Genomic DNA, 13,224 nt, shown 5'->3' with positions numbered 1-13,224 from the left:
CCATAAGAACCTGTGATCACGGTCCTTTTGGCCCAGGGAACCCCTGGCCAGGTCTCAAAGAGCATTATATCTCTTTTGCAGCATATTAGTCAGAAAGGGAGCGAGCTGACAATTAGCTTTGACAAAACCAAAGAGTCCACAGCTTTTGGTAATCAACCTAAAAGAGGATCTGGAAAGTTAAGAGGGAAAGAAATCAGAACAAAGTTGATAAGTTCAACTACCTGGGGATTTAATGGTTCAGTCAACAGGCTCGAATGTGGAGCATATAAAAAAATGGTGATGGGAAGCGCCCAGAGGGACAGCAAGGGGGGCAGTCTGCCAAAAGAGTTTTTTTTTAGAGATACTAGGGGGGAGGCGGCACTATGTACCCAGCTGCCCATTAGAAGCTATGCCAGAAGCAAAGATTCTGACACAACTTAAAGTATGGTGTACATTGCTACAACAAAAAACAGTGGCAAAACAATATCATTAGAGAGAACCCAAAGTAAATACTTGAGAGCCATTCTACGGGTTCCATACCAGTTGTACCCCGGAATACTGCTTTGTGGAGTTAGAGGCGGGTCAAATGAAAGTTGATGACAAGAGTTTTTCCTTTACTATCCAGTTTAATCAATGACTTAATGTTTATACAAACCCTAAAGGACTTTGGCCCCTAATAGCCCAAGACTCTTTCAGCCCTAGATGGATGTGTGAAGTTAGGGATGGCCTGCACAAGAGAGGCATATCACCTAGTGCTCTCTTCGACACAAAGACTTGTCTTCAGCTAAGACTATAGTCAGAAGCTGAGGAGTTCAAGATATGGCTTTGCGTCAACAAAGATATAACAGCATTCCCCAAATTTAATCTCAAACCATCCATTAAATACACTTTGGGCCCTTCCCCCTATCTATATAACTTGGACAGCCAGTCACTTAGGAGAGCTTTCACACTCACCAGATGTGATGCTCTTCCCTCAGCAGTCCTTGAGGGCAGATATTAAAAAAATCCATATATCGACAGGCTTTGTCCATGTGATATGGGGGAAATAGAGACCCTGACGCATATTTTTTTACGATGCCCCACTCATAAAGAAATGAGGGCAAAACTGTTTGACTCTCTTCCAACATCAATTTTTCTTGGCCCTGAGGATTGTGCCATGGAAAGACTATTAGAAGATGCCAATCCGAATATAACCAGAGAGGTGGCAAAATTCAGTGCTTAATGTGAAAAGTTTAAAAGGCGTGGACAAGTAGGGCAATAAAAATAGGAACTTTGGATTAATGATTTTATCTTTTATTCAATTTTATTCCAGTTTTTTAACTTGAACTTACATTAAGGTTTGGACAAACAGTCTTTGGAAACTGGTTACCTCAATTTTATTTTGTATCTGGTCTGGAAATGTATTATCTGGATTTTATGTTTTATATCTGATATTTTCTGGTCCTTGACCGAAATAAAATATTGATTGATTGATTGATTGATTGACAGAGCAATCTTATGCAGAGCTCCTCTAGTCCAAACCATTAATTTCTGTGTGGTTTAGATTGGTGTATTTCTGTACAGAACTGCAGTCTAACTTGCATTAGAAAAGGTAGAATGCAAATGCATCGGTGAATAAATGTATACAGCAAGGAGTTGGCAAAAAATCTTCTTGCGGGTCAAGCCAGTTGCTTTTTTTTGCAGAAAAGTTATATATACGAAGCTCCAAGTTGCACTCCAAGCATCATGGGAAGGTAAGAACTGTTGGAGGCCCATCTGTCAATTGTCATTTGTCCTAGAGGGGACAGCACACAACATGAACGATTGTTGCCCCGTTTTCTGAAACCCCATTAAAAGCAAGGCAAAGCCATCACTTATGAACAACTTACTGCATGTAATGAGACTGCAAGCTTCTCAATGAACGGGTACAGATTCTGGGATGCCTTCCAGCCATCTTGGAAGAAACTGGTTGTGTTTTTGAGCAAAGAGAGGTATAAGCAGAGGGAGAAAGAGAAATACGTCAAAGTTTCCAAGCACCACCATGAAACTGTGCATCCAGACAACATACCGCAAATATTCTAACACACTGCAAATATTATGAGGGCTAGGACAGTTTCTTGTAGAATAACAGTTTCTTATCAGTTTCTTGTAGAATAAAGAATAAGAGCTTGCTATGGATCTGGCCAGTGACTGGGTAGGCAAATGAAACCTCCAAGTGATCTCTGTATTCAATATTGGGGAGAAGAAGGGCACTTGTTACCTTCATGACATAGCTAACTCACCTTTCAGCTGCCTGTCATTGGAAACAAGATGCTGGACTTCTATTGATAATTATATCCCCACACTCCCTATTATTTATGCTGGCATAATGAATCCCCATTGGTCCCAAATTCACAGTTTAGCCGATTTTAATTTTTTTCTGTGAATATGTGGGCAAACTTTTAACTCTACTAACAAATTCATCCCCTCAATCAACACACACCAGTGTGCTATAGTAGTTAGAGTCCAGACCAAGACACAATTTCAATCCCAACAGTCTCCGGAGGATGGAAGAAGGGTTCAAAGGAATGGCCAGAATAGGAGCATGATCTATCCCTCTGCCACGATGGTCACCTTGGGCCAATCTCTCAGCCCAACACATCTCACAGAGCCGTCCCAAGGATTAAACTAGAGCAGGGGTAGGGAACCTGTGGCTCTCCAGATGTTCAGGAACTACAATTCCCATCAGCCTCTGTCAGCATGGCCAATTGGCCATGCTGGTAGGGGCTGAGGGGAATTGTAGTTCCTGAACATCTGGAGAGCCGCAGGTTCCCTACCCCTGAACTAGAGTCAGGGATAAACTACATATGCACCTCCGCAGAGGAAAGGGAGAATAAAAATGAATTTACTGTTTAGGTGATTTCCCCATTCCTTTTCTGTGGAGCAAGGATAGTGTGCATGATCCTCCGCCATTTGATCCTTACAACAATTATGAAGTGAACTAGCCTGAGAAAATGTGGCAGGCAACGTTTCCTGTAAGCTACGTGGCCACGCAGGCACCATATTGGTGCCACACAGATTGGGCAGCCGTCCAGTAGGGGGAGCACTTGCGGGTGGCTCATTTCCACTCAGCCAGCGTGACCTTCGCGTAGCAGTAAGGAAGTCTTAGAGCAGGCGTCTGCAACCTGTGGCTCTCCAGATGTTCATGGGCTACAATTCCCATCAGCCCTGCCAGCATGGCATGCTGGCAGGGGCTGATGGGGATTGTAGTCCATGAACATCTGGAGAGCCACAGGTTGCAGACCCCTGTCTTAGAGGGACTGTTGGTGGCAGGCCTAATGTCATTTAGTAAGCCTCGTGACTGGTTGAGGATTGAATCCAAGTCTCCCAAGTCCAGCAGTTTAACCATTATATGACACTGTCCCAGCTGAGATGATTTAAAGGGGGAGAGGGAACTGCGTGTATCTTTCTGGATTAGCTGTACAGAAACTGGAAATCAACTTGACTTAATAACTCTGCTGCTATGAAACAGTTGGGTACCAAGCTTTGTGTCTAGGGTTGCCAACTGTGGCTTGGGAAATTCCTGGAGATTTGTGGGACAGGGCCTCAGAAAGATCAGAGTTTTGAGAGGAGAGGGAGCTCAGATGGGAAGTGAAACTGTGGTGTCCTCCAGAGGGACTGATCTCTGGAGGTCAGCTGTAATTCTGGGAAATGCCAGACCCCACCCTGAGGTTGATAATCCTATTAGGGTCCTAAAGTTCCTCTTTCCCTTAAATGAAGACCCAAGTAGAACTTGTAATTTTAGAAACATTATGTTAGAAAAGAAAGGGCAAACAAGGGCAGCACAAAGAGATAATAATACCAATATTTCTGTTCTTTATAGCTGGTTGTGCTATTCTATTACAGCACTGAATAAATGCTGGCAATCAAACAACACTTCACCTAGCACACTCGCTATAAAAAGCAAACAGATGCAGACAGGTTCTAACAGGAACAACATTCTTGCATGAACAACGTTTTCTCCACTGAAGCTCAATGCAACCTGCATACAATAAGTAACATGAGCAAACCGTGTGATCACTTTGCCACATATCCTGCCAGAGTGGACATAAAAGTGGAAGGTGGCTACTTGCCTAGGGAGAAAGGTATGCTGGCAACTTACAACTTAAACAGCAGTGGGTGGAGGAGGTAAAGGATCAGGCCCATGGCATGGAAGAAGTTAGCCTCATGCCATGGTCACTGATGGGAATCTCCTCCTGACCTGCAGTTAATCTTGGTGTGGAGAGCCAGCGTGGTATAGTAGTTAAGAGGAGGTTTAATTCCACACTCCTCCACATGAGCAATGGACTCTTATCTGGTGAACTGGATTTGTTTCCCTGTTCCAACACATGAAGCCTGCTGGGTGACCTTGGGCTAATCACAGTTCTCTCAAAAGTCAGCCCCACCTACCTCACAAGGTCTCTGTTGTGGGCAGAGGAAGGGAAAGGAGTTTGTAAGCCACCCTGAGTCTCCTCCAGGAGAGAAAGGATGGATATAAATCCAAAAGAAAAAAGGCACTTGCTTGGTATCTATCTGTTCCCTCATAAAAAGCAGCTGGGGGAAAATCTTCGGATGTAAATGGCACAGAGGAGAGGTTTTATGAATGACACTCCCACTTTTAAATGTATCCTTTTAAAAGCCTACTAAGATAGCAAACATTGCTACATCCCATAAGTGAACTCGACAACAGAGTTACTTGTTTAGAAAACTGTCCCAAGAAATTATGCAAGAATTTGACCGACATGTCTTCTCAGCACCCTTACTTGTGTTGTGCATGATAAAACTTAATGAGGCTCTGCAGGAAGTCTGGTCCATGCTTCGTTTGGCTCTCATTGGCTTTCAGAAGGTACTAGAGAGGAGAGAGAGAAGCAAGCAGCCAGTTAGCATGTAACCTCAGTTTGTGATGATCCGTGAATTGTGATACACTTTACTTCAAAAATATAAATACGTGAGGACAGAGACTATTCCTAGTTAATCAGAAATCTGAGCACTTTTCATTTTCCCATTCTGTTCCAAATTCAGAGGTTGTGCTGAGAGTTGTATTTTGTATGACTTACTCAGCAACACTTTAATATTCTAGTTTATTTGTATACATAATTTTCCTTGAGAGATACTCTGCCTTATTTATTCAGCTTCTGAAGATATTTTCCTCTGGAAAAGTATTAAAAATAGGTTCAGCCAAGCCTAAAATCCATATATACCAATGCATCATGGAAACCCACTGAACACTTAACTCTGGTGAGATTCCCTGCGGGTTTGTTCTATACTCCAAACATATAGCTCTTGGAAAACAAGGTCTGGGAAATAAAATTCTATTACGGGTGGGGAAGAAAAAGAGCCTCATTATAGGTTCAAAAAAAACATTTCCCTTCACTTCATATAAAACCTTCATTTTCCTCCATTATTCCGTGGCACAGGCTAAACACACAGCATAGATTCACAGTCCATAGAGAGAACAGGGGTTCTGTTTTACCCATCCTTGCAGCTGGACAAATGGGTCCAAAAACCAGAGAATGGATGATTCACAGCCCAGTGCCAAGGGCTGCTAGAGATTGCCTCCACTGTAGAAGGAAGAACCAAGTGACAGAAGACACGTCAGGGCATCAGCCCACAATCTGTGCTAGTTTGTGGATCTGTTCTATTGAAAAGGGCGTTCAGCAGCTACTTTTCTATTGACTGGACCCACTCTACATGCTGGGAGTTGCGTCCATCTTTTGCAATAAATCAGGAACTGGTTTTGATAGGATGTGGGCATGATGTCCTCAAGCGAGCCCCCCACCAGCTGTTTCACCTCTCCTGTCTTGCATGCCCCTTGCATGAAGCAAAATACAATTTTTGTGCTTCTGTAAGCCCTGCATGGCATAAGATCCACAAAAATGGGGGAGTCTCCAACACCCACCGGTTCCGTTCATGTCTTGCTTGCCTGTTGCAAAAAGGGAGCTGGTCTTTTTGTAGAATAATTTGGGGCGTTTGGCAGGTCCCTTCAACTTTCCCTTCCTCACAGCGCAAAGCAATTAGCGCGACATTTTCTCACACAGCCATATAGACGTCTACTTCACCCACTCCATGCTAAGCAGCTACTCTCTATGACAAGTAGCTGTCTGAAACACATAGCGCAGAAACAGGGGTGTTTTTTGAAAATGCCATCCATGAGTAACTCTTAGGACCTTAATGGTTATGGAGCTGTTAAGGTCAGCAATATTTTCACACATCTACAGTTCTGAAAAAGCCTGAGGTAAGCATGTCTGCCTGGCATTCAGTGCCGAACCGAACAGTGTTGATGGTAACAGTGCATACAGGTTCACCAAGAAATTCACAACATAAGAGATGGTTTCTTAATAGATGTGGATGGGTGTCAGAGGGCCATGGCAAAGTACCCAGCCACCCAGAGTCTTAATGCTGCACCTGCTATGCCCTTTAAGAGCTCAGGCCTGCCAAGATGCACTTCAGCTCTAAATCAAAAGCAGCCCGCATCATTAGATCCGCTGCAATCCCTTGTGGCTCCCCTCCCCACCCCCTCCAGCACTGAGGAGCCAGCCATACCAGCTACTTCTATGAGCTATTATTTATTTAACAGAGCAGCTATTCAAAGCTATTCAAATGACTCCACAGAATCAAGGGGAAAAAAACCTCACAGCAAGGAAAGGAAGCTGCCACCAGCCCAGCCATTTCATGGGCTTTTATTTCTTTTGGGAAACCATCTCTCCACAGTCAGCCCTCTTTCAATCAGATAGAATAGTTTCAGATCAACTATGTGAGGTGGCTGGATTGCTCCAGGGAATCAAATTCAGATTTACCTGCCGACACACCAAGCCAACTGCTCCAACAGCCAAACTAGACACGGTGGTGTTCAAAGGTCCAACTGATGGATTGTGATTTCATTTTACATCCGTTTAAAAATGCTGTGAGGACACAATTTCAATCAGATCCTCGGAGCATTTTTAATACCTTTAAAAGGGGCTGCTGCCCATGGATCAAACCCGTGGATGTGGTCATGTCCAGTTTGGCCAGAAAAGTTGTCCTCCCCTTTCCTAAACAGCTGATTCACACAGTAGCTGAGAGACAGCATGACATAATGGTTAGAACTGGGTTCAACTGTCATGCAAGGCTGTTGCATGATTGAGTCTGCAGTGGTGTCGTGGTTAAGAGCACGTGCACTCTAATCTGGAGAACCGGGTTTGATTCCCCGCTCTGCCACTTGAGCTGTGGAGGCTTATCTGGGGAACTAGATTAACCTGTGCACTCCCACACACGCCAGCTGGGTGACCTTGGGCTAGTCACAGCTCTTCAGAGCTCTCTCAGTCCCACCCACCTCACAGGGTGTTTGTTGGGGAGGGGGGGCAGGGGGAAGGGAAAGGAGATTGTAAGCCCCTTTGAGTCTCCTTACAGGAGACAAAATGGGGGGGGGGGGTATAAATCCAAACTCTTCTTCAGACTAACCCACCTAACAAGGAGGTTGTTTGAGGACATGTGAGAAGCCACTGTTTTAAGAAAGAGCAAGCACATTAAAGGGTGGACAAGTTGGGTTCTCCTTCATTCCCTTCATGGAGCCCAATGCAGATCACACGAAGGAGGGGCTTCAGCCCCTTCTTCAGCCACCCCCTTTCCTGATCCGAAACAGCCCTTTTGGGGATGCTGTTCAGCCCGCTGGGGAACTCAGAGGCCGCTGACAACCTTATTTTTGCCTGTTCAAGAAGTGTTAAACGTTTGTTAAAGCAAGCTGTCAAAGGGGTCCAATTCTCTACCTAAAAGCAGGGCTTTCCAACCTACAGCCCTCCAGATGTTCATGGACTACAATTCCCATCAGCTCCACCAATTGGCCATGCTGGCAGGGGCTGATGGGAATCGTAGTCCATAAACATCTGGAGGGACATAGGTTGGAGACCCTAATCTCAAGCAATGATTCCCAATGCCAGTTGCACAATACTGCGGTGCAGAGATTTCCCACCTAAGACTAAATCCGTGGGAGAAGAATTTATAAGATCTTGACTGGCATATGAAAGGGCGGGGGGAGAGAAACCAGGAATGCCATCATCCTTTCTTGGCACACATACACAATTTGTCTGCAAAACATGCACCACACAGGGTGCTGAAAACCACCGACAACCATTTGGCAAGCTATGATCGTTTCAATCCTAGGTGCCACCCCCCCCCCCCCCCCCCAATAGTGGTTGCTTCTAGCGGCAGCTTGTTCATCAGGTTGAGTAAGAGCAGGAACAAAGAGGAGCTGCAACTACCACCCCTTTCAGTTTGTCTGCCCTTTTTATTCACATCCCAGTGTTCCCACATCAAGAGCTCCCTGAACCAGGAGCCAACAGGCAGGACCATCACCACCAGGTTGTCCCACCTCACACATCTGGAGCTGGAAAGTGCGGCGCTCCTTCTGCAGGTCTTCGACAATCTCTGCCGTCCATGGCTCGGCCTGAATGACTCCAGAGACGACCTTGGCTCGCTCCTTTTCCTTCTCCAGCTTGGCTCTGGGGATTGCCAAAGACAACGCAAGCGGTTGGTCAAGGCTCGCTGACACTCACAGAGAGCTCGTGTCCTTGGACACGAACCACCCTTAGCATTATCCATAGGACACTTGCAAACAAACATCCTCTTGTTGCAATCCTGATATCCCCATATTGGAGCTTACTATATTTCCCCCTTTTCCAAGGAGGAGAAGAGTTTGGATTTATACTGTCTTTCTCTCCGGTAAGGCGACACAAGGCAGCTTACAAACTTTTTTCCCTTCCTCTCCCCACAACACACACCTTGTGAGGTAGGTAGGGCTGAGAGAGTTCTGAGAGAACTGTGGCTAGCCCAAGGTCGCCCAGCAGGCTTCAGGAGCAGGAGTGAGGAAACAAACCTGGTTCACCGGATGAGAGTCCGCCGCTCATGTGGAGGAGTGGAGAATCAAACCCAGTTCCCCAGATGAGAGTCCACTGCTCTTAACCACTACACCACGCTGAAGGAGAGGCATGGCTTCATGGCAGAGTACCTGCTTCCCACACAGTTTTACAATGAAGCTGTGTTATACCGCATCAGATGATTGGTCCATCAGTGCTAGTCTTGTCTACTCTGACTGGGAGTGGAACCCCAGGAATGCCACAATAAGGGCTCTCATATCACTTACTGGAGATTGAACATTGGCACGTCAGGATGCAAAGCAGATGCTCTGCCTCTGAGCTATGCCCCTGTTCATATGTTCATAGCAGAAGAACTTACTTTGCATGCAAAAGGTTCCAGGTCCTTGACATTTCCTGTTAGAAGGCAATGTGTGTAGGTGAGGAGGAGGAGGAGGAGGTGGTGGTGGTAGTGGTGGCGAAGGAGGAGGAGGAGTTTGAATTTATACCCCACTTTCCTTTCCTGTAAGGAGACTCAAGGTGGCTTACAAACTCCTTTCCCTTCCTCTCCCCACAACCTTGTGAGGTAGGCGGGGCCGAGAGAGGTCTGAAGAACTGTGGCTAGCCCAAGGTCACCCAGCAGGAATGTAGGAGTGCAGAAACACATCTGGTTCACCAGATAAGCCTCCGCCACTCAGGTGAAGGAGTGGAGAATCAAACCCGGTTCTCCAGATTAGAATCCACCTGCTCTTAACCACTACACCACACTGGGTCTCAGAAGATCTCCACCCACATCCCTGGAAAGCTGCTGCCAGTCAAAGTAGACAAGACTGGCCTTGATACACAAAAGGGTCTGACTCAACAGGAAACAGGTTCATGTGTTCAATATTCCACCTGAAATATACCCCTTGGTGATCCAGAGAACCCAGCACAGATTTATTCCTAACAGATCCTGCCAGATGAACCCTGTTTCCTCCTCTGATTGAGTGACAAGCTTATGGATCGTGGGAATGCTTTTAATGTTGTCAACCTTTATTTCAATAAAGCTTTTGACAGGGTCGCAAGTGATGCTCTGATAGGTCAGCTGGAGTACTGCAGGCTAGACTCTAGGACAGTTAGATGTACGGGAACTGTTTGGAGAACCACACCCAAAGAATGGTAGTCAATGGTAGTCCCATCTGACTTGGAGGGATGTGTCCAGTGGGGCACTACAAGGCTTGGTTCTGAGCACCATACTTTTCAATATTTTTGTAAATGATGTGGATGAGGGAATGGAGGGACTACTCATTAAATTTGCAGGTGACATCAAATTGGGAAGATAAAGACAGAATCCAACAAGATCTGAACACATTGGAATAGCGGGCAGGTGTGAGCAAGATGCAAGTCCACAAGGACAAGTGCAGAGTTTTACATCTGGGTACCAAAAATGAAAAGCATGCATACTAGCTGAGGGATACACTTCTGGGCAACACTGTGGGTGAACACAATACAGGGATTTGGGTGAATAAACTGAATATGAACAGTCTGCGTGATACAGCAGCAAAAAAGGCTAATGTGGTCTTGGGGGTGGGGTGGGGGGGTGGGATCAACAGAGGCATAACATCCAAACCACAAGATATCATAGTCCTGCTGTACACTCCATTGGGCAGGCCATACCTGGAGTTCTGCGTGCAGTTCTGGAGGCTTCACTTTGAAAAGGATGTGGATGGAATGGAGTGCGTGCAGAGAACGAGGATGATTAAGGGCCTGGAGGCTGAATCAAGGCTGAGCGACTTGGGAATGTTTAGCTTGAAGAAAAGGAGGCTAAGAAGGGATACCACTGCTCTCTTTAAGTATCTGAAGAGCTGTCAGAGGAGGACAGGGAGCTGTTCCTGTTGACAGCAGAGGAGAGGACTTGCAATAACAGGTATGAATTATGGGCGAAAAGGTACCTGCTGGATATTAGAAAGGAATGTTTTTACAGTAAGACGAGTTTAGCAGTAGAATTACCTGCCTAGGGAGGTTGTGAGCAGCTCCTCTCTGGCAGTCTTCAAGCAAACACTTGTCAGGGATGCTCTAGCCTGAAACTGCATTGTGGAAGGGGTTGGGACTGGATGGTCTGTACGGCCCTTTACAACTCTGTGATTCTATGATGAGAAGAGCCGTCTTGCTGGGCCAGGCTATCTAGTCCAACTTCCTGTCTCACACAGAGGCCAACCAGTTATTCTGAAGGGACTTACAGACAGGGCACAGAGCCCAAGCATTGGGTGCATAGGTCTCCTAGCACCAGAGTACAGAAGCTTACTGTCTCTGAATGTGGAGGTTCCCTTTGGTCACCATGGCTGGTAAACATTGGAACACGGGTACAGGAAAAGGCAGCACACTGTCTAGGTTACAGTGGAACTTTTCTTTCTTGTCTATCATACATTGTAACACCTCGCCCCTCACATTGCACTTACCAGGACCAATCCTTGGAGATAAGGAAAAGGATTGCCCGTTACAGGGACCCAGGGGCACCCAGCTCAGGCTCCAAGCCTGGCATAATAAAGTCTATTTGTGACACTTATTGAAACTAAATACAAAATATTATCGAGAGATTCAGAGGATAGTATTGTATGGGATGTGTGGAAAAAAGCCCATGTTACAAAAGTATACCTTCCCTCAGAGAAAAAATGCACAGGCACAGAGCAACTCTGCTGGTGTCCATAATTATATTTCCCAAAACGTTCAGGTCTATTTCATCTGTCAGGACCTGCTTCATCAACCACGGCAGGTTCAGCAAGGATTAATCAACTTCTGAGCACGTGCCAAGCGTCTGGCCAGCCGTCTGGCCAGCCAAATGCCATCAGCACGAGCACAAAAGCAGGACCCAAATTCAACACACATCACGTTTTTTAACTGCAAAGCACCATTAATCATTTGAGGATCGGGAAAAGTCGCCTCATCAGAACCAAACATTACAAGCTGAAAATTCACATTAGAAGCCGGGGATTTTCATTATTCCTCTGCAGGGGTACATGTTAGTGTCTGCAACCATTTCTTCTCCTCCTGGGTCAGCACAATTAAACAAAACAACACTCTCTCCCTGTTATCTTGACGTTCTTTTAAAGAACAAAATAAAAGCTATTACAATAAAAATGAAGACTGTGGCAATAACTGCATCGGATGGAGAAGCAACATGTTTGTAAAAGGGCAGAGTCAGTGGCCGACCCATGCTTTACTGCTGCCCATGCTTCAAACTGGTAACAACACACCTTTGTTTGGAAAGGAGGAGAGAATTGGCTGGCTCCTGCCAGACGCAGAAAGCAAGTTACTTACACTTTGGCCTCGTAATCCTTCCAGGCCTTTTCAATCTGCTTCTTGGAATCCTGCCACACAAAGAGAGAGAGAGAGAAAAAGGGAAGTCATCGAAGGGAAAACAAAAGGGTGGGAGTGAAAGACAAGAGGTGGCAGGCACCCCACTCCCAAACCTCCCCTTCTTGCCAACGCCACACCAAGCAGAGATATTCAGGTTATGGCAAGCAGAAGTCCTAACTGTTAAAGCGCCTCCAGGGAGCACTGCCTCTTGGCTGGAAACCTGAACTTCGCTTTCTACGTACCTTAAATCGTTTCCGGACCAGAGGGCCAGTTGGCCGTCCAACAGATGCAACATCTGTTCAGCAGGCCCACAGCCAGGAATTTTGTACTGTTCAGGGAGTGTGGGAAGGGGCATGAGGGGTATACCAAAGGAGCCTCGTTAAAATGAAGATTGTGGCTCCAATGAAAACAAGCTGATTAAGAAGCCTAAATTTAAATCAGTGCGCAGCCAAATTTATTGGGTGACCAGGGGCTAGCGACTCTCTCTCTCTCAGCCTAATCTCCCTCACACGCAGCATAATTGTAACGGCAGGAAGGAAGAACCTTACAGACATTTTACATGGTTCTCCCTTCTCTGTGAAATCCTCCCAACCCTATGAGGCAGGTTTGGCTCAGTGTGCGTGACTAGGCCAAGGCCACCCGGTGAGCTGGCTGAGGAAAAATTTAAACTTAGATCTCCCAAACTATAGCTTAACTACTATACTATATTGGCTTTCATGTAAGAAGCCAAGCGCCATGCCTTGGGCCTACCTCCTGATGTTATAGCCATGCTCCCTCGCGGCGAGATGTTCCCCACTATAAAATCTAGACTTTTTGAATTGGAGCATCAGAAACTGATGCCTTGCGCAAAAAAGTTCTGCTCTCCCCTTATCCTTGGCATCCCATTCGGCCACCTAGGCACGGCCAGATATCTGTTAGCTCTTTCCAATCTGGCACACCGATGGGCCATCACTTTGGCCAGATGCAATGTGCTTCCTTCCACTCTGAGGGATGGAAGAGGCTCCAAAACACCCCACAGCGAGCGTTTTTGCATCGTTTTTGCAACGTTGACAATTGCAGAAGCTGTACATCATGCTCTGTATTA

The 13,224-nt window shown here is 46.0% G+C and overlaps 1 protein-coding gene across 1 annotated transcript in view; it reads right to left on the bottom strand.

Moving 5' to 3' along the window:
• The window catches only part of ASAP3 (ArfGAP with SH3 domain, ankyrin repeat and PH domain 3), a 79,602-nt gene that overhangs the window by 26,893 nt on the left and 39,485 nt on the right, over positions 1–13,224 (bottom strand). The window contains exons 5-8 of the mRNA XM_048501822.1: positions 12,102–12,151; positions 8,324–8,453; positions 4,740–4,825; positions 1,848–1,923 (exon numbers count right to left, since the gene is read on the bottom strand). Coding sequence (XP_048357779.1) covers positions 1,848–1,923; positions 4,740–4,825; positions 8,324–8,453; positions 12,102–12,151 — 342 coding nt within the window. The remainder of the gene's footprint in view (positions 1–1,847; positions 1,924–4,739; positions 4,826–8,323; positions 8,454–12,101; positions 12,152–13,224) is intronic.

The sequence above is a fragment of the Sphaerodactylus townsendi genome, linkage group LG06 (genome assembly GCF_021028975.2).
Source record: "Sphaerodactylus townsendi isolate TG3544 linkage group LG06, MPM_Stown_v2.3, whole genome shotgun sequence".
Classification (NCBI taxonomy): Eukaryota; Metazoa; Chordata; class Lepidosauria; order Squamata; family Sphaerodactylidae; genus Sphaerodactylus; species Sphaerodactylus townsendi.
This window is presented reverse-complemented; position numbering and strand designations above follow the sequence as displayed.